This window comes from Tenrec ecaudatus, chromosome 14 (assembly GCF_050624435.1).
Source record: "Tenrec ecaudatus isolate mTenEca1 chromosome 14, mTenEca1.hap1, whole genome shotgun sequence".
NCBI lineage: Eukaryota > Metazoa > Chordata > Mammalia > Afrosoricida > Tenrecidae > Tenrec > Tenrec ecaudatus.
The window spans coordinates 120,195,751-120,216,938 of record NC_134543.1 but is presented as its reverse complement, the minus strand read 5'-3'; the positions used below and the strand labels follow the sequence as shown (position 1 = coordinate 120,216,938).

At 36.4% G+C, this 21,188-nt stretch overlaps 1 protein-coding gene across 2 annotated transcripts in view; it reads left to right on the top strand.

Moving 5' to 3' along the window:
• SLTM (SAFB like transcription modulator) overlaps nucleotides 1-21,188 on the top strand; it is a 40,393-nt gene that overhangs the window by 6,160 nt on the left and 13,045 nt on the right. The window contains exons 3-9 of one of the 2 annotated variants that reach the window (XM_075530595.1): nucleotides 6,974-7,032; nucleotides 9,869-10,066; nucleotides 11,278-11,325; nucleotides 15,607-15,634; nucleotides 17,048-17,465; nucleotides 18,082-18,131; nucleotides 20,424-20,542. In XM_075530595.1, the coding sequence (XP_075386710.1) occupies nucleotides 6,974-7,032; nucleotides 9,869-10,066; nucleotides 11,278-11,325; nucleotides 15,607-15,634; nucleotides 17,048-17,465; nucleotides 18,082-18,131; nucleotides 20,424-20,542 (920 nt within the window). Of the gene's footprint in view, nucleotides 1-6,973; nucleotides 7,033-9,868; nucleotides 10,067-11,277; nucleotides 11,326-15,606; nucleotides 15,635-16,993; nucleotides 17,466-18,081; nucleotides 18,132-20,423; nucleotides 20,543-21,188 lie in introns of both variants that reach the window. The other variant, XM_075530594.1, reaches the window with a different exon arrangement.

The following is a 21,188-nucleotide window of genomic DNA, read 5'->3' as shown; positions in this document are numbered from 1 at the left end:
AATAAAAAAAGTAAAAATTGCTTATAATTTCACCACGCTTATCACATGTAATATTTGGTTGATCTGAAATGTATATAATCTATATATGAGTACTTGTCCTCATGGAAGGGGATAATGTTTAATGGTTTTCTTGTTCATTTTCAACAAGTAAAATAGATTAGCATGACATTTTATTAAAGACGGATAGAATTTGAAATTCGTTCTGTTGAGATGTTGAAAACAATTACCTTCCTCTTGTATTTCTCAGGAGCCCTGGTGGTATAGTGATTACACACACACACACACAAGGCTATGATCTGAAAGGTCACTAGTTTGAAACTACCAGCCCTTTGGGAGAAAGATGGGTTTTTCTTCTCCCATAAAGAGCTACAGTTCCAGAAACTCACAGGGACAGTTCTACCCTGACTCACAGCGTCTCCGTGAGTGGCATCGACTCGATGGCAGTGAGTTGGGGCGTGGTGTGCTTTTCTTAACTCCAGTCTTTAGTTATGCTCTGCTATCTCAGTGACTCCCAGGCTACACTCTGCATTAGAAACATTAAAACTCTGATACCAGAATCCCACCTCAGGGGTTTGGTTGCTGAGAAGGGGGAGGCAAGTGAGCATTAGTATTTTCTCGAAGCTCCTTAAGTGATTTTAATATGCAGCTAGAATTAAGAACCACTGTTCTAGCTAAAGGTCAAAACTTGGGCATCATCTTCATTCATTTCTCTCTGCAAGTTAGTTTCCAAACTTAATAGGAAACCAGAAAACTTTCACATTGTTTTATTCTCACATAGTCCTGACAGTTAAACAGGGCTACTTTCCTTGTACTGTAGAATTAGAAAAGAAACCTAGTAAGAGTCCAGTTAAGTTATTAATACTTATTTATTAAATATCACTTTTGTAAAACAAAAACAACCATGCACACATATGTTTGTGAATGTATGTCAAATATATTTAATCTGGTTATCTCTAGGTGATTAGTTTAAGAGTTTTTTAATTATATAATTTTTTTGTTTCCCAGATTTACTATATTGAATAGGGAATTTACTTTATAGAACTTTTTTTTAAGTGGCCTATTGGATGGCTTCTGTTTAAGACAATGCACAAGGCCTCTTATGAAAATTATTTTATTAGTAAATTATCAATAGAGATGCTAAAGCACATATGTAAACTATTAACACAGGTCATAACTCAGTGCTTTATTTATTATCATGATCTTATTGTATGTAGTTGGGCGAGATTGTTGCAGGAAAAATTAATGTTCAATTTTATTTTCTAAATCTTTTCAAACAAAAATCTTATGATGAGGCAGTTTTTACATTTCATACTAGGTTTAACAGTTGGTGGCATAGTGGTTATGGACTGCTAACACCAAAGTCAGCAGTTTGAGCTCACCAGCCACTCCAAGAGAGAAAATGGAATTTTTTTCACCCATAGGAATTTATAGCCTCATAACCCACAGGGGATAGTTCTACTTCTGTGGGGTCACTGTGACTCAGAATTGACTCGATAGCAAGCTGTTTTTAATCAGTATTTATGAGGAAAATTACTCAGCCACAAAGTGCATTAGCAAAGTTACTTCAAATTTATTGAAGTAGCTGTTTGTTTTGTTTTTGTTTCGAAGTTCTGAAATCTGAAATGATTTTTGTATTTGGTGACAGAAGCGAGGCAGTTTGTAGTATTGATTATGCCCTTTTGGTATGACTACTCATACTTAACTGCCAAAATCTATAATTGCGAGATGCTATCAGAATCTTTTGGGGGGTGGATGTGGGTAGGTGTGGCATTAGCATCATAAATGGTGTATGAATCATTTTATCCATTAAAATCTAAATGTTCTGAATTCTGAAATGATGTTTGTTCCTGGGGATTGTGGCTCTCTATAAATTTATGCTGCCATATATAAGGTTGTTTCTAGCTTCTTCTTTTGATGAGTACATTTTACATTAGACCCTAACATCCTACAAAGAATGTTTCTGTGTAATTTTGAAATAATCGTATATTATTGTGGTAGTTGTAGAGTATGCTAATTTTTAAATTTGTTATTCAGGCTATCTTTATTGCCCAGTTTCTTTCCTACTGTTGTTTTTCAAGGCATTGAAGTTACTCTTGGGACTGCAGTCGCCATTCAGCTTCTAGTGTTGTTACCTACCTTGGCTGTGTACTTTCTTGTGGTCCAATTCATATTCAGCACCATACCAGATTCCCAGAGGGACATAAAAAGGAAGATGAAACTCTGTGAGCTGATTATTTGTTGTAGGACCTTTACTATCATAGACTTAAATGGGGCAGGGATGTAAATGATTACTGATAGTACAAAACTGTGCTGAAGGTAGTATTTTTCTTCAGCAAAATCTTTCCATATTTTATCATAAAAACAAATCTGTACATCTAAGAATGTAAACAAAAAACTAAACAAAAGAAACCAAACTACAGCAAGATACATCATTATCAAACTGCTTAGAAGCAATGAAAATGAGGAACCTTAAAAGCAGCAGAGAAACACAGAAAAAGAGAATGTATGGAGGGTGGGGAGGGAGGAGTATAAATGTAGAATTGTAAGAAACAAGGCAAGTGAGAAGATGGCATAATAACAGTTTCAAAGCACATAAGGAAGAAAGCTGTTTATCAAAATTGTGAAGAATTCATTACAACTAAGGCAACTTTTGGGTTTAATTCTGAATTAATAGCTTAATCTGTGAGCCACTTTGGGGGAGATATTCTATTTGATGAGTTTATGAGACTGAAAAATATAAACAGCATTAAACATTGTTTTCTTTAAAAAAAAAATTGTGAAGAAAGCATAGTCAGTATATCTTTTTCAACAATTGGGTATTTATATAAAAATGATTTTGATCTGTGGCTAAGAGTGCATATAAAATCAATTTAAAAACCGATTCAAAAGGAATCATAGACAACATGGGAGTTTCAAAGTTTCATATAAAATGAATTCAAATCAAAGTAGTATTTGTTGGAATTTAGGGGAGAGTTTGGTGGTTCTTTTTAAGTTATTTGTGTTGTCGTAAAAGCCAGGGGTTTGTAGCTGTAGTTTGTGTTGTCTTTAAAGCTAGGAATCTATAATGCTTACTGACACAAAGCTAGCTTGTCACCTCTTACCTTTGTCCCAGTGAAGGCCAAATAGAAATCCAGATCTTGTTTACTGCTAAAGTCCTTTAGGACTTACCCATTACCAGTCAGGAAGTATATAATCCTGGCATAGCTCCTGAGTACATAGCATTGTAATAAGTCTGGGCTCCGTAATAAACACCATACTTCTATATTGTAGGGCAGGGAATAATAAATTTTTTAATGAAAGAATTACAATATAGTTTCTAATTCAACATGCATAAATAAAGCCTACAGTTACTATTATGGAAGGAGTCAAGCCCGTGAAATTTTTCCATTTTCTTTTTTTTTTTTTACGTTTCCATTTTCTTAAGCATCCTGTCCTTTGACCTTTTTATGAACTTTAGTTCTTCCTCTTGTGACCACTACCAAGTGTCATAGAGCAAGTTACTTAATCTTTCTGAGTTTCTCATTTTTTTTTTGTCTCTCACTTTTATAGATAGGCATTTGGAGCCACTGTTGGCACTAAAAGAGATAACATTTCAAAGAACTGGGACATTGTACTGATTATTCTAAGATTTTATGGATATTTGAGGCGTTGGAATGGACCATGTTTAAATCGAGGCACAACCATTTACTAGCTGTGTATTCGATTAACTTTGAAGTCGTAGTTGTCTTTTGTTAAATGGGGATGGTAATGCCAGAGTAGTTATGAGGAATTCATTATCAATAAACTTATCCTAGAGGCTGGCCAATAGAAACCACGTAACACCGAGGTAAGGACTGCAGGCATTGGTTTTTTGTGGTGGTTGGGAGGTACTGAGGCGTCAGTTGGGACTCATAATATCGCACGCACACAAGGAGCTACGTGTGACCCTGCCGGTCGTGCACCATCCTCACTCACGGTCTTCGCTTCTTGGAGCCTGCTGATAGTCACTGGGTAAATCCAGCCCTTTGAGGGCCTTCCTCGTGCTCACTGACCGTACCTACCACAGTGGCTTCCCCAAGGGCAGTCAGTCCCTCCTTCTGTAGGTCCACAGTGCATTTGTTGGTGAAGTGTAATTTGATTTTCCTGTAATTAAACAAAAACAAAATTCACTGTGGAGTGTACAGCTTGTTATTAAGCTGAGGGCTGCCATTTCAAAGATACTATCTTTACGTTAAGTAGCCACTCCTTGCCAAGATCATGGCTTTGAAGTAGGTCATAATAAGATAGAGTGGAAAGAATTTAGGATTGGAAATAAGAAACCCTGGCTTTAACTTCAGACAACACCATTTATTGACTTTGGGCCTTAGGGAAACTATTTAACCTCTCATTAATTTTTCTTTTGTGAAATTGTGATAATCTATCCTGTGTATGGTAGCATGCTTAGAGAAGAAGGAGTTTTTAGTGTGCTTTGCAAATTATAAAACAGCTTATAATTGTAAGGAGAGAAGAATACTTGCAAATGATCCAAAGGAGTTCTCAAATCTCTTTTTTTAATTTGTTGTTGTGTGTATATTTTTGGTGGCGAGGACGTGGGGCATATTTTTTTTAAGGCTCATTTATCCCAAAAGATGACATCTTTAAAGTGTGTATGTTGTGGAACTGTCTTTAAATGAAGTAGAAGAATTTTGTGAGCTCTGTAGTCTATTCAGTATATTCTTTTCCATGGAAGGAAATCACTCTTTAATAATAAGCACTTTGTGATGAACAGGACTTTGTATTTTTTTAAATCATTTTATTAGGGGCTCATACAACTCTTATGACAATCCACACATACATCAATTGTGTAAAGCACATTTGTACATTCATTGCCCTCATCATTCTCAAAACATTTACTCTACCCTGGCATCAGGTCCTCATTTTTCCCCTTCCTCCCTGCTCCCCCTCCCTCATGAATCCTTGATAATTTATAAATTATTATTTTGTCACATCCTGCCCTGTCCAACATCTCCCTTTACCCACTTTTCTGTTGTCCATCCCCCAGGGAGAAGGTCACATGTAGATCCTTGTAATCGGTTCCCCCTTTCCAACCTACCTTCTCTTCACCCTCCCGGTATAGCCACTCACACCACTGGTCCTGAAGGGATCATCCACCCTGGATTGTCTGTGTTTCCAGTTGCTATCTGTACCAGTGTACATGCTCTGGTCTAGCCAAACTTGCAAGGTAGAATTGGGATCATGATAGTTGGCGGAGAGGAAGCATTTAGGAACTAGAGCAAAATTGCATTTTTCATCCGTGCTACATCGCACCCTGACTGGCTCATCTCCTCTCGAGACCCTTCCATAAGGGGATGTCCAGTGGCCTACAAATGGACTTTGGGTCTCCACTCTGCACTCCGCCCTCATTCACAATGATAAGATTTTTTGTTCTGATGATGCCGGACACTAGATCCCTTGGACACCTCGTGATCTGACAGGCTGGTGTGCAGGCCTTTGTATTAAGAACTGATTTTAAACACTTTGCTAAGACAATAGGGATGTTTTTATTGTGGTAAAAATCTATATACTAAAACATTTGCATTTCAACTATTTTCACATGTACAAATCCATAATCTTAAGTACCCTGTGTATGATCATCACCACTATCAGGTTTTTTTTGTTGAAGGTACAAAGTTCTTGTGTGTGTGTGTGTGTGTGTGTGTGTGTGTGTGTGTGTGTGTGTCTGATGAATTTGGTGCTAAAGACTATGATGGCAATAATTATAAAATTAGAGACAAACAAAGCTTTGATCCTGGCGGGGCATAGGAAACCATAGATGTCTGTCTGCTCTGAAATGCAAATACCAGTGTTCTCAGGAGGAAATGAACTCTACACTGGCCTCTGACTTCAGGATCCCTGTCTCACATTAATTTCTCCTTTTACTCTCATAATCCAAAGAGGAATTTCTTTGACTTCCATCAAAGAAAAATCCCCTTTTAAAAAATCCCTTTTAAATAATGTTTTCCACATCTGGAGGGACCAGTATCTTTTTTCCCTTTCTGTGAAGTGAAACAGACTTGGATCGGGAAGAGTTGGAAGGAGGGACTGGTGTGTATACGAGAGAAAATGAAGTAACTTGTGTAGCTAGTCCAGTAGCTCAACTTGCTGTTTACCTTTTGGGGTTTGGGAAGTAAGTAGGTAGAACTGTTCAGAATCTGTTGTAAGCAAAAGGAAAAAAGAAAAGTTGATTAGGTGACCTCAGGGAAAACATCTTTTTTTTTTAATGCTAACATCCTAGCATCGTGATACTTTTTATCAACATTTCTAGTACATTATGAATTGTTTTTATGGATTAGTCTGAAAAATAAGACTTCATTCCAGTCACAAATGTATAGTTTTGAAGATGAAATTGGGACAGGGAAGGTCTCTTGTCTTTCTTTCTAGCCTATAGCCACTACCAGGTTTTGGTCTGAAGTAATTTCTTCTTGCTTGTCTGTTAAATCAGTTACCATGTTAAGTGTCCAGCGCTGTTTGCGCTTTTGGAGAAAATACAAAATAAGCATACAGTAGTCTTATTAACTCTAACAATTAGAGTTAAGGCAATGTATAAACCATTAAAGGATTATAAGAGGAAGAATTATATTTCAAAGAAAGCTCATTGGAAAGGAAAACTTAGAGAACACTTTCTGGGGAGGGGTGGGTCTTGAGTTCAGCTATCAAGTGTCTGGTTTAAATATGCAAATAGAGTATCTGTGAAAGGTTTTGCGCCTTCAGGGAGAACTGAAAACAGAATTTGATTGGTGTAAAAAAAGGTGATGGTTTCCTAGGTAGGGTTAATTAGTTGTACACCATATATATTTTAGTGAAACAGCCTGACATTTTAAGGTTGGGGACAGCTTTCACTAAGGTACAAGCAGTTGGCATTTGCTTTGTCACATGATTTGGGACTAGAAAGTGACAAGTGTTTTTTTTTAAGCAGCAAAATATTGGTTGTTAGCCCATTTTCCTTCTTTTGCAGGTAAAAAACAAGAAGCAGATGAGTTGAGTGGAGATGCTTCTGTGGAGGATGAAGTCAAGGTAAAGTGTTAATTGCTCTGGTTAAGGTGTTTATTTTGAGCCTAATCATTTATATGGTGAATTTGAATATATTTTACATTTGGTAGTAAAGTCTATATGTAGAAGATCACGAGCTTTCATCAGTAAGAAATATGATAAAAAAAAAAACTTTATTTAAATTAGGCAGAAAGCTGTAAACAACCTCTCCAGGCCTTTATGTAGAAATCTGAGGCATAGGCTCAGGGTAGCTTACCCCTCATAGCTACAGAACAATTGATGTATTAGTTCCTGGACAAGGTTATCAGTAAATGTATCACTTGCCCCTTGAATTTAGTGTTTGTATATAATAGACTGACGAATGCCAGCCTCAAATGGGGAGAGGAAGTTGCTGTTGCTTGTAAAGGTGCAATCACTAAGTTGACTTTGCCCCGTAAAGATAAGCCAGACCTTTTTTTTTTTGCAAAGGAGGAATGTTCTTCAAAACGGAACACTGTGAGGGGGGAAGAATATATAGTTTCATGGTGGTTTTTTTTATGTTAAAAGATACAGAACAGGTTTATTTTCATTGTATTTGGGGTTTCATTTGTTTCAGTTTTATTTTCATGAAAAATTATCTACTCCTTACATTATCTTTACATTTTAAGTATTGTGGCATTTGCAGGATTTACTGAGTGAACATAGTTTCTTTAGTGTGGATATTTATGCTCATATATATTCTGTTCTGTGTACAGTTTTTTCATGTTGAAATAATGTATGTGAGCGTCACCACAAAGTTGGCTTCCTTCACCCACTCGTCTCTCCCACCTGCCCATTCACCTCACCCCACAGGACCATCACACACACACAAACCCTTTCCGCTCGCATTGGGAGGACACACATGGGGGGAAGGTTTGGTTGAGGAGCCAAAGCTGAAATCAGATAACTGATGAGAGTATTTACCCATGAAGTAGGTGATGGCATGCCTATCGTCTGCTTTTATCGGAGCCTTTATAAGTTTTAGTTTAGGTATTCTGAATCTTTACTTTGCCTTCTGTTAGATGTATTCCTTTGTTCTTCTTGTCTCCCGTTATCTTCACTGCAAAGTATATGATGAAGCAAAAATTATCCATCAGCTGTAAAAACATTGTGGCCTTTAATTGTCAAATAAAACTGAACTTGCTTTCATCTCCTCGGTTCATTAAAATGTTACCATCAGTTGAAATGTTCCCAGGCAATACGAGCATTCTGCTGAGAAGAATGGAAATACTATCTTTTCTATGTGTTGCAAAAGATGCCTCTCTGTTATTCTGTGAACAACTACCTGGTCTTGATATCTCGAAGAGCAAAAGAGCCTTTCAGGAAAAGTCTGATCTAAAGAAATCTCTATTTTCCTATTTTTTTTCCTGTTCTTTTCTTTATACTTCTTTTTTCACTTCAGAAATAGCATACCTGAGCTATTTTATAAAAACTACCATATATACTTGTGTATAAGCTGAGTTTTTTCAGCACATTTTTAACGCAGTTTTTGTGATAAAATTAGGTGCCTCGGCTGATATTTGGGTCGGCTTATACTCGAGTATATAGTTAAGCAAATTTTTACTTGCCTTAGGATTTGTGATTTTGGAATTTACACAGAAGTGATGGGTAAATAACATCTATTGCTTAGATACCTGAATAATAATACAGATATTGTTTCTAAGGCAGCAGGTCTCAACCTGTGGGTCATAACTCCTTTGGGGTCGAACGGCCCTTTTCACGGGGGTCACCTGATTCATAAGAGCAGGAAAATTACAGTTGTGAAGTAGCAACGAAAATAATTTTATGGTTGGGGGTCACCACAACATGAAGAGCTGTACTAAAGGGTTGTGGCAGTAGGAAAGTTGAGAACCCCTGTTCTAAGGATAAGTAAGGAAAAGGGATAAATTTGACACTTCAAAATAGGTGGTTTGACCTTGGTGACCTTGTTTTGTTTTGTCTTGTTTTTGTTTCATATCTATTCTATCATTTTACAACTGCCTGTTTGATCTACACATATGACATTCCTTCCCACCACTCCCACTATGGTGAGGTTGGTGGCTAAGCCTGCCTTTCCAAAGATGGACCCTGTGTGTCTTTCCTTTTCTTTCAGTGCAATTCAACTGTGAGTAATTAATTGTTATGCCCTTGCTTTTCCTCCTGTAACCAGAAACCTTTTCTTAAATTCGCTAGCTGTACTTGAAGACTAGAAAAGAAAGGAGTGTTCATTGCTTTGAGCCCTTTCTCTGCAGATTGCCACTATTCTTTCTGTGTCCTGAAGTAACATGTGTCCATAAGTTTAAGAGGCACGCAGCCCTTGCTTTCCGAATCCACGCCCAACCCGTGTTTACCTGCCTGGTTGGCATTTGTGGCACAATAAGAGTCCCAACTTTAAAACAAAAATTTAATTTTTTGCATGTTTTTCAAGAAAAGACATCAGTATAACAGTTGGGAATTCCTTTTAAAGGAGAAGTAAACTTTATGTTTAATAGGTAAGATTCCCAAGGTCTTTGAAGTTAAACTAAGGCACACAGCAAAATTAGATGATTTCTTTGAAGCCATATTACCATCACAGTTCCTACATAGAATATGGCTTGGTGAACATAAATCACTAGATGTAAAGAGCATGTTCAGTAGCAATTCAATTATGGATATTTTCAATGTGAGATTTGGGAACTCAGATGCATGGTTTATAGACACAGTTAATATGTAAAATAATAAAATGATTGAACTTTAGCTATGGGAATAATAGCAAAGTATGATAAAATATAAAACATTTAGAGATGTAAATTACCGAAAACATTTGGTGGACAACCTACACTACTTTGCCTCTAGTTGTACCAAATTTTCTTACCATTAAAAGGAATGTGAATTGGAGAGTCAAGAGGCACATGAGCAGGATGGAAATGACGAATTAAAGGACTCTGAAGAAGTTGGAGAAAATGAGGAAGAAAGTGTGCATTCCAAGGAGTTACTGTCTGCGGAAGAGAACAAGAGTGCTCAAGAATTAATAGAGGCAGAAGCAGTACAAGATGTAGAAAAAGAGGACATCGAAAGTCAGGTCTTTAGCCAGTTTTTAAACATGACCCACATAAATTTAAGTTTTTAAATAAGTAGAGTATTTTTTCTAATTCAATTGGAAGCCCTCAGAATTTTAGAGAAAATTTGTTTTTAAAGTTATTTATAAATCACTCAAAATTCTACCACCTAAGGTAACGGTTCGAAGTTTTGCTTATCTTCCATTATTTATATTTTGGCATGGGTACTACACCGTAAGTTGCTATTTATTTTCTATTCACATAACCTACCATAATTACTTTACAATTCCTTATATGCTACATTACAGTTATTAGACTATTTTTATATGCCTAATAGCCACTTTTAAAATTACAGACAATCAAATTTTAAGTTACCTCAATCCCCGCTCCATTATGGATGCATGTAACAGTTTCACTGTGGCCTTGCCAGCCTTACCTGGTGGTAGTGCCCCCTCCTTATTCCTGTTACTTTAGTAGGTACACGCTGTTACTTTCATTTTCCATTATTTTGATATCGAGGGTGGGGAAATTGCTTTTTAAAGCTTAATTTTAAAGCATATAATTTTTCAAATACAGTCGACCCTCCGTTTTCATGGGTGCTGCATCCCCAGAGTCTACCAGCTAAACCACTGGGGATCACAAAGATATTATTGACGGGCAGTGGGGCGATTAAATATCAGCAATCCCTCAAAGGATGAGAGGAAGTGGCAAGTGCTAGTTACATACCATTCACATTGCATGGTACCAGAAGTCATTGAGAGAGTCTATGGGATGGTGGGCGTAGGTTGTATGGCAATACTGTGCCATTGTATTTAAGAGACATCTGTTGATTTGCGTTACAGTGAGGATCCTGGAAGCAATCCCCCTCGGAGGGACGACTTGTATTTTCTTGGAGCAAAATAGACCATTTGCCCTTTACAGGGCTGTAGTACATCTCAAGAAAATTGATGGAGTAGTGTTAGTACTGTTAATATTTATGTTTAAAACATAAATTCCGTTTTACCTAACGTAATCAATGAGGGGTTCAAGAAAGATAGTCATCTAATTCCCTAGCCTTGTGAGCAATGTTTTACATTGACACAAAGAATGTAGTCTGGAATATTGAGCATTGACTTAGGACTTATAGAAAATCTACAGAACATGAAGGAAATCATAATTGGGCATAAGCATAAAAGCATTTTGATAACTTCCAGACACCTTGTAAAGCAAAGTTATTGTATACCTTTTTATTTAGGAAATTGGAGCTCAAGAAGGTGAAGATGATACCTTTCTCACAGCTCAAGTAAGTTTGCATTTAGTCCTGTGAACCTAGACATTGGGGGGGGGGCCTTGAAAAAGGAATCCTATTTTAATTTGTATTTCTTCAGAAACTGCCTTCAATTTAATACTGAAATATATGTAATATATACTTAAACTTTTGGCAGCTGAAGTTTTGGTTGCTACAAATATAATTGGTAGTTATTAAAATGAGGTTCCTATCATTTCCAGAATAAAAACTTTAAATGATTGGTCTTCTTGATGATCAATTTTTACATTCTCTTGTTTTTATTTTATTTTTAGCACAAGATAATTTAAAAGTAGTGATACTGTTTTCAAAGCCTTGTTTTAAAAAGTTAATACTCAAAAAGGATTAAAAAAACCTGTAAGGTTAGTTGCTGTGTTAGGGTATATATGTGCAGAAAATTACTGTTGTCCCATATATGTAGAAAATATTTTTATATAACATGTATCAAATAGTTTGCCTTTAAAAGCATGCTTATTTACAGAGTTCAATTTCTGCTTTAATTATTTTCTTATGTGTAACAGAATTTTTGTCATTGCCATAGAATTAGTGCTGACTCACAGTGACACCTACTGGCTTGTGGTTTTGAACTGCTGACTATGCAGATCATAGCGCAACATGTAACCGCTATACCACCAGGGCTTCATTGCTCTGCATAGTGTTTACTCCTCAAGTTTAGAGTCTGCTGTTGATAAGGCAGCTTAGCTGATTGCTTCAAGCCTAATGCCCTTTTTTTTTTTTTGCTGCTCTCTTGCCTTTGAAATGCTGCTGAAGCTATACATTGGCTCTTGGGGAGAAAAATAGAGTACCTTTTTATTTCATTTGGCATTTCACTAAAGGTTGTAGATTGCACTATAAAGATAAATACGAATACCTATTTTATATCGAGTATTTTCCTTGTAGACCTACATGAGGTACAGTTTTCGAGATAAACTTTGAGGTGCTTAATTTCAAGGAATGCTTTACCAATTTAACTTTAAATTAGTGATTAGCTTAAACAGATAATCTTACATATTTACTATCTGCCTCATTCTAAAGAAAATAATGTTTGAATGCAGGGGGGCCTAATCTCGAGTAAGTTACATATCAAATGTGTGTACATATACTATTTAGACAGGAAAAATATCCTGTTAGTCTTCATTGTATTTCTGAGTTTGTGTCTCTATTGCACACACTTTTAGGTTTAAATTAATAGGCCTGTATTTAGTATACATACAGAAACCAGTTACTGTTGAGTCTTTTCTGACTCGAGGTAATCCCATGTGTGTCTTGGTAGAACTGTACTTCATAGGGTGTGCAATGGCTGATTGTTCGCAAGTAGACCAGGCCTTTCTTCTGAGGTGCCACTGGGTGGAGTTGAACCTACAACTTCTCAGTTAGTAAAACCAACTTCTCAGTTGTTAAAACAAGTACACACTCATATGTGGTTCATATTTTCTACTAACCCAAGTTTTTTTGTGTGCTTCATTCGCATTGTAATCCATTTTGTTTCCTATAAGCTGGGTCAGACCCTTTTTCCTAGGGGCATCTTGGTATGTGTAACAAGCCGAGGGTAACCATTACTTTGAAGAACTGCCTAATGAATAATTTAAAATTTGTGAACAAAATAAGATAAACTTTACTAACAGCTAGAAGTAATATTTCTAATTATCAGGGCTAGAGCAGAAAGTATTTTGACTTTTACATCGTACTATTAAATACTACTTTTCAAGTATCAATTAATTTTGATTTTTTTTCCCTTGAGCGATCAACATTGTATCTCTGAAAGAATAATTTGGAAGTAGTGTGTTGTTGGCATCACAGGTAGATACAGGAGAGGCAAGTTTTATTAAGTTCATTAGTTCTGCTTTCAAGTAAAAGCTAAAGATGTCCCAGTTTATTTATCCTACCGAAATAAATTACTAAACTAAAGAGAATTGGGAAGCCAGGGGTTTCTTGATAATTTGAGCATTGCTCATTCTTCCCCTACTGTCACTGCCTACCACCCCACCCAAGTTAAAGCCTTTTCCTTTTGAAATGTGGTCACCTAGAAATGTAACAGTACACCAGTTTAGTAAAAGGTTCTTAGTATAATAGAATGAACTTACATATGTAGTAGGATTTATATTATCTTCATTGAGTCACGTGTTTTGGGCCATTTCACTTCCTATGCTTTTGCAGCTTAGTATTTTTGTAGTGCTTTGTTTCATTTATGATACTTTCACTGTGGACAACGGTTGACTCAAAACCAACAGATCATTTTAAGAGAATTTTGAGGAATATGATAGCTATTCAACTGTTATTAAAAAATCATTTTATTGGGGGCCCGTTTGTACATTTGTTGCCATCATCATTCTCAAAACATTTGCTTTCTACTTGAGCCCTTAGTATCAGCTCCTCAATTTTCCCCCTCCCTCCCTGTTCTCCCCTCCTTCAGGAATCCTTGAAAATTTATAAATTACTATTATTTTGTCCTATCTGACACTATCTGATGTTTCCCTTGACCCACTTTTCTGTTGTCCGTCCCCCAGAGAGGAAGTTTTATGTAGATCCTTGTAATCGGTTCCCCCTTTCTACCCTACCTCGTACCACCCTCCCAGCATCACCACTCTCACCACTGGTCCTGAGGGGCTCATCTGTCCTGGATTCCCTGTGTTTCCAGTTCCTATCTGTACCAGTGTACAGTCTAACCGGATTTGTAAGGTAGAATTAGGATCATGATAGTTGCGGGAGGAAGCATTTAGGAACTAGAGGAAAGTTGTATGTTTCATCTTTGCTACACTGAGCCCTGACTGGCTTGTCTCCTCCCTGCAACCTTTCTGTAAGGGGATGTCCAGTTGCCCACAGATGGGCTTTGGGTCCCCAATCTGCACTACCCCCTCATTCACAATGATAAGATTATTTTGTTCCTTGATACCTGATCCCATTGACACCTCATGATCACACAGGCTGATGTGCTTCTTCTTTGTGGGCTTTGTTGCTTCTCAGCTAGATGGCCGCTTGTTTACTCAAATGTAATTTTGAGCACATGATAAAACACTGGATGTTTTAAAGGAATACATGCTTTTTAAGGGATTTCAAATCATACTGTAAAATAAAAATGATCAGCAAATAAGATTGGCAAGCATTGATATCACCTGGAAACTTGTTAAAAATGCTATTTGTCAGATGCAATTTTATACCTCCAGAATGAGACACAGGCAGTCTATTTTAATAAGCCCTCCAGGGGCTGCTGATACATACTCAAGTTTGAGAACTGCTGGTTTGAGACTTTGCATGTAGTAGCTTCACAACCCCTTGACTTAAAAATAATCTACTCAGCCTTCATTTTCAAAGTTCTTATAAAGATATTCTTTAAAAAAAAATTAAGTTATTGACATAATGCAAGCATTTATTTTTTATGATGTTCTATTTGGGAAAATGTTAAGCCTATTTTTAGTGTGATTACTTCAATCAGTTTTGCAGTATTTGCTTGGTAGAATAAATAAGAGATTTTCCCTTGAGATAGTCTTTCTGTTTTCAAGCTAGCACATGGATAATTTTTAATTGGGCTGAGATATGAACTGTTTTAAAATTTAAAAAACCAAATTTTATATGTATCTGTAGTGTTAGATATCAGCTAGGAATTCATTTTTAACAGATAAAAAGAATGAATACTTTGACACTGCCCACGCTTGTGGTCATCCTTGTTACTTTTGTGCTACTGCTACCTAAAAATAAGTACATTTTCTTTTGTTTTTATATGAAGCATTCAAGTCCTTAAATATGGTGTGTGTCTACAGGTTGGTGCTATCTTCAGTACCTTTAAATAATGAAATAATTCTTTGTATTTGTTAGCTATTTGAAATAAATAGGATTTCGGTCATGTAACTAATTTTGAATACTGGATACAGATAAATTCAGTTTACTGTTGGCCTAGTCAATGAGATTTACCTTGTTTAAAATAGTACATACTTGGTAAGAGTTGTGCAAGCCCCAATAAAATGATTGGTTGATAGTTGGGTTGGCTTATACTGGAGTATATACCGTACATTAAAATTGCACCTTTAAAAAGACAAACACAAAACAGTAATAAATAAATAAGACACACACACATACACAAAAAAAAGAGTACATACTAGCCAGGTGCCTTATTTCTTTCAATGGATTCTCTGGTGGTTCTGATTAGAATATTCTCTGTGTTTGTTACATAAAACTGGTTAATATCATTAAGTTCTCATCAATAGAACTTGAATCTGTGCTATTAGTAAAATCCTGCTTTATGTGAATCCATTTTACATGTAATTATTCTTTGAATTTCAGGATGGTGAGGAAGAAGAAAATGAGAAAGGTATGTGTGATACTAAGTGGAGTTTAACATGACTGGCCTTTAGAAAAATAGTAAACCATGTCAAAATAAAGCATTCCTTATTTGAAATCTTATTTTTGAAATAGGTTTACTTTCAAATTTATCACGGTAGTAATTTAAGTTAGCATCTTGATTTTATTTTTTAATTAGTTTTAATATTTTTAACACCAGATTATATTCTAACTTAAAAGTACATATCAGTTACTGTAGTGGACAGTCATTTTTTAGTTAATCAATATTAATTTTGTTCTTCAAAATAATTTCTAGCAAACGGTAAGTTGATCACATACTTTAGACTGGCACTTCAGTAACTCATACCTGCTTATTTGGAGTCTTAGTGTGTGACACATCATGAATTTTACAACTAGTCCTAAAAATGGTGGATCACCGGAAGCAGACATTTGTGTGCTGCTTAGAGAAACTTCCATGCAGTCTCTGCATGTGTAAGTAGTTTAGGAGAGCTTTCTCATCCGGTACAATTGCACTGGCTCCAGGAGCAATACGTGCTGTCAGTCTGAGGTTAGGGAAGAGTTCTTGGACAGAAGTCAAAGGATTCTCCCTATTTGGGCTAGAAAGAACTTGGAGCAGGGTTTTAAGCAAGGCAGAATAAAAAGCCTAGAAGCAATAATGAAGTAAAGCTACTGACTGAAAACACACATTCCTGAAGTTTTTCCATTTTGGGGGAATGCAAGACGTGTGAAAATAATAATTATGGGACTGACTGGACTGGATGAAGACTGGAAACCACCAATCTCCTGAATGTCATAGAGCCAGACCGTCTTTGGAGCCTCCGGAGCCGTTTCCCTTATGACGTGAGACTGCCCAAGAATTGACTAAGAAGAGCCAAAGGGATGGGGCCCTGTGAAATACGTTGAAGACTGATTGATAGCCTCAGACTGTGACCTTTCAAGAAGTCACCATGGGAGTTCTGAAGGTCACAAGGGTTAAATTTGAAGATGTTTTGAACATTGAATATCAAATCTGCACATTGGCCACTATCCCAAGGAGGGAAACATTTCCCATATGCCGCTAACTTGTAACCAGAAATGAAGAACTGGTATCATCAGGATGGAAACATTTTCTCACTATTATTGTTTGATATTTATATGTAGAGATCATTTTCCCCACGAAGATTAAGTGATCCTGGGTAAAGGATTGTTTATGTTAGATAATACCCTTGTGGGTTTTTTTTTTGTTTTTTGGGTTTTTTTTTCCCTCCTCCTAACCTTCCATCAGTGCTAATAACTGGCTTTATATTTTCTAGGTCCTATTTTAGCTTATGAATATGAAATTGTTTAAACTTCTTGTTTTGCCATATTTATTCCTGTTAAATCCTCTTAGATATAGCAGGTTCTGGTGATGGTACACAAGAAGTATCTAAACCTCTTCCTTCAGAAGGGAGCCTAGCTGAGGCTGGTCACACAGCTCACGAAGAGACGGAAGCTAATGCGACGACAGTGAAAGAAGCTGAGGAGGACAACATCTCGGTCACAATCCAGGCTGAAGATGCCATTACTCTGGATTTTGATGGTGATGACCTCCTAGAAACAGGTAAAAATGTGAAAATTACAGATTCTGAAGCAAGTAAGCCAAAAGATGGGCAGGACGCCATTGCACAGAGCCCGGAGAAGGAAAACAAGGATTATGAGATGAATGCGAACCATAAAGATGGTAAGAAGGAAGACTGCGTGAAGGGTGATCCTGTCGAGAAGGAAGCCAGAGAAAGTTCTAAGAAAGCAGAATCTGGAGACAAAGAAAAGGATACTTTGAAGAAAGGGCCCTCGTCTACTGGGGCCTCTGGTCAAGCAAAGAGGTTTGTTTTTCTATGTCAGTTCTTTACGATACTGAATTCCAGCATTCAATAAGATCACTCTACATTAAGGGGGTGGCTTCAAGACCATGTACAGTAATTAGTATCTTATGATCCTGCCTATAATATTTTTGACCGTCATAAGTTACTTAAAAAAAAATTCAAGATCTTCATAATATGCAGTGTGTCCTACTGATTGCATTGTCGAGTTGTCAGCATATATTTGGGGTGTTTTTTGTTGGTTTTTATTTTTTGTTTTTTTTTGTTTTTTCAAATTGACAATTTTTGGTGTGTTTCATTTTTTAAAATCCGTGTGATGATGGTTAATGAGCAACTATGAGTTCTAAGAACACAAAATGAAGTCAAGTCCCAGTCCTGAAATCTGGAGAAGATGGCCATATATCCACTGAATAGAATTGTCAGAAACCATAGATCTTCAGGCGTCTTGGGGAAAATCAGTCCAAGAATCCTAATAACCTAACCTAACCTAGAACTTTGGAATCGTTAACGTTAATGTGTATAAACAGCACTAGTTGCAAATATAGTGAATACCAAGCTGTTCGATTTTCGCTCTTGTGTTTTTTGTTTTCAATTTTCTTCTGGTGATTTGCTTCTTTAGCTCTTCAAAGGAATCTAAAGACAGCAAGACATCATCCAAAGATGACAAAGGTAAACATTTCCCCTGCTGATTTCAGTGGGAACACATCATAGTAATAAGTTACCGGTATGTTTCCTTTGAAATGTAGTTCTTTCAAGATTTAATTACAGGCAAAAGAAATTTGAATGCCCCTCTGTGTAAATAATAGAGCTAATAGCTTACAGGACTCTCTGAGTGTGAGCGGAGCCTTATTCTTTATGTAACTTGTAGACTAGTGTGAGTATGCTAAGGAACACTAATAGGAAAACACACTGCATGCTATCATGGAAAGTTTATTTTCTTACCATATAACTTTGGAAGCATTTTACCTTCAAATGCATCCTGTGTAGCCACTAAACAGCACCACATTATTTTCTGTAAATGTGCTCTAAAATGGTACTGGTTGTGTGGAGTCTAGTACTGAAATATATGTATTTATAACAGGAAATCACTCTCTAACAGTTGGTTTTTATCCGTAAGCCAATGCCCAGCCCTTCTGCGAATGCGCCCAGTGTACAGTCTTAATTCTCCAGATGGCTGCAGTGTTCGCTGGTTTTTGCGCTTGAGAAGTCTTTGGTTATATCGAGGCCCATGAGCTAGTTTCATCTGGGCCCCATGATCTCTGCTTGGAATGTAGGTTTTGATTTCCAAAGAAGTCTTGTGAGGGAAAAGCATTCAGGTGCTACAAGGTCCCAGCATGGCTCTTGTGTCCCTAAGATTGTTAGGTGTTTTTTTTATGGCTCATTAATTACATTATGTTGCTCTAGTTCCATAGTTGTAACTTTTCGTAATAGGTTGATTTACTAATTGCAAATCAGTTATACTCCCTATTTTGGAATTGATAAGCTGCAAGCAAATTATTGTTACTCTTTAAATTTAGAAATTTAGGAGTATTGGTTAGATATCACCTACTTAAATTTCCATATTATTTAGAATAATCATATTACTATTATTAAATAATATTCCCTCCTATTTAGGTACTTTTTAAAGTACCTTGGTTCAAAAGTTACTAGTAACAAAAAGTTTTAAAAACTTTTAAGTTAACAATTGATAAAATAAAAACAGGTCCTTCGATAAATGCATTTCTTAAGACTACAAAAACACCAGCTATTAATATCTAAAAATTTGAGCCGGGCATCTGTTGTTTCTGCTTCCCTTAAGTTTATACTGTAGTTTTCAACTGTTGACACTTTGCCACGTAATTTTTTTTAATACACCAAACATTCTAATCCTAATCCATATAATTACTTAAATAAGTAAACTTTTTAATTGCTTGTATACGGTTTGTCACAAGTGGATAAAATTGTTCTCTATATGAAAATAATAATCTACAACTTAGCAAGGGTTCTTGTGGGAGGACGGACTGGGGAGGGAGGGAGGGGAGAACATGGGGAGCTGATATTAGGAGTTCAAGTGGGAAGAGAATGCTTTAAAAGGATGATGGCAGCATATGTGCAAATGTGCTTGACAGGATGAATGTATGGATTGTGATAAGAAATGTAAGAGCCCCCAATAAGAGTATTTAATAAAAAAAAGAATTGTTCTCTAAATAAAGGCAAATGAATAAGAGCCCCTCTGAAGAAAGTCTTAAAGGGTGATTGATGAGGGAAGCCTGTTTCATAAGAAATGGCCAAAGAGAAGAAAAGAAATGGCATACTTTGTGAATAGAAAAAAATACAGAACGATTTACATAACTATTTTCCTCTTCTGAAGGATTCTGAGATCTCTGATCTTGCATCTTGTGCTTTAAAGGCTACTTTTTACTGAATCCAGAATTATCTGACTGCATATAATATCCATTTTCTCTTATCCTTTTTCTAATAGAGAATGAAGATGAGCTGGTTGGTTAGTCTTTGTTATTAACCTTTCAATTATTAAAACGAGTTTATCCCTTAGTCTGCCTTACCCTTATTCCACCATCTCGTTTCTCGGCTTACCGCCTCAAACAGGTGTGGTTGGTTCAGAGCAGGCCCTTCATTCTTGATGGCTGCTTCTGGCTTGGCTGTATTCCTGCGCAGTGGAAAATACGAATTATGAAACAGCTACTGTCTGTGACTTGTGATTGTTTTTTTTTACATCCTATGACTTCAAACTCCTGCAATTAGAAGTATCTACTCAGACTTGTGTTCAGATTGTTGGATTGTCTATTACTGTGTGTGATTCTAATAGTAGAAAACGATAAGATTCTTATATAGTAAGGTAGTATGATTATATAGCTGAAATGAAAGGATTTTATGGTTCTGAAAGAATGTAGTTTTTATAATGTCACTTGGCCAAAAATTCTGATTAGGGAACTTTAACATCTGTGATTAAATCTTTTCTAGGAAGTGCAAGCAGTACTAGTGGAAGTGGTGGAAGCTCAACTAAAAATATCTGGGTTAGTGGACTTTCTTCTAATACCAAAGCTGCTGATTTGAAGAACCTCTTTGGCAAATATGGGAAGGTACTTTAACACTTTATTACTATCTTTTTATCCATCTTTCTAGAAACTATTTGAACTGAAATCTCTATGTTTGACAACTTAAATCTAGTAACGATGAATGTTTTAGAGAAATTGTATATAAAACAGTATTATATAATTGTCTTCTAATTTCTTATAGCTCATAGGATTGTTAGTAAGTATTGATTAATTAGCAGTGATATTCATCATCTGAAATCTTATTCTAACCCCTAAAGATCTTTGTAATTCCAACCTTAATAGTTTGAGCCCATGTAAGGTAAGGATGGAATCTTCGTTCATCACAGTCATCTTGGTTTTTCCAGCACCTAGTACGGGGTCTAGAACAACGCCGAGGCTGATGCTGTCAGCGTAGAATAGCTAGGTACACTGTTGATACGGACTTTGGAGGTAGATGTAGTGCTGAGAAAGAGAAAGGCATACCGTTCAAGGAGACTGCTGGCATTTAGGGGAGACCTGAGGAAGCATCCAAAGAATGGTCACATAGTAACTGGGGGGGTAAACGGATCTGTATCTCTTCAGGCACTCCCTGCTTTCTGTTTAAATTTTAATATATGTTTCACATTTAAAATCCTCTTCGGTGGTAGTGCCATCATCTACTTACTATAGCTATGTGTAGATATTGTAGACT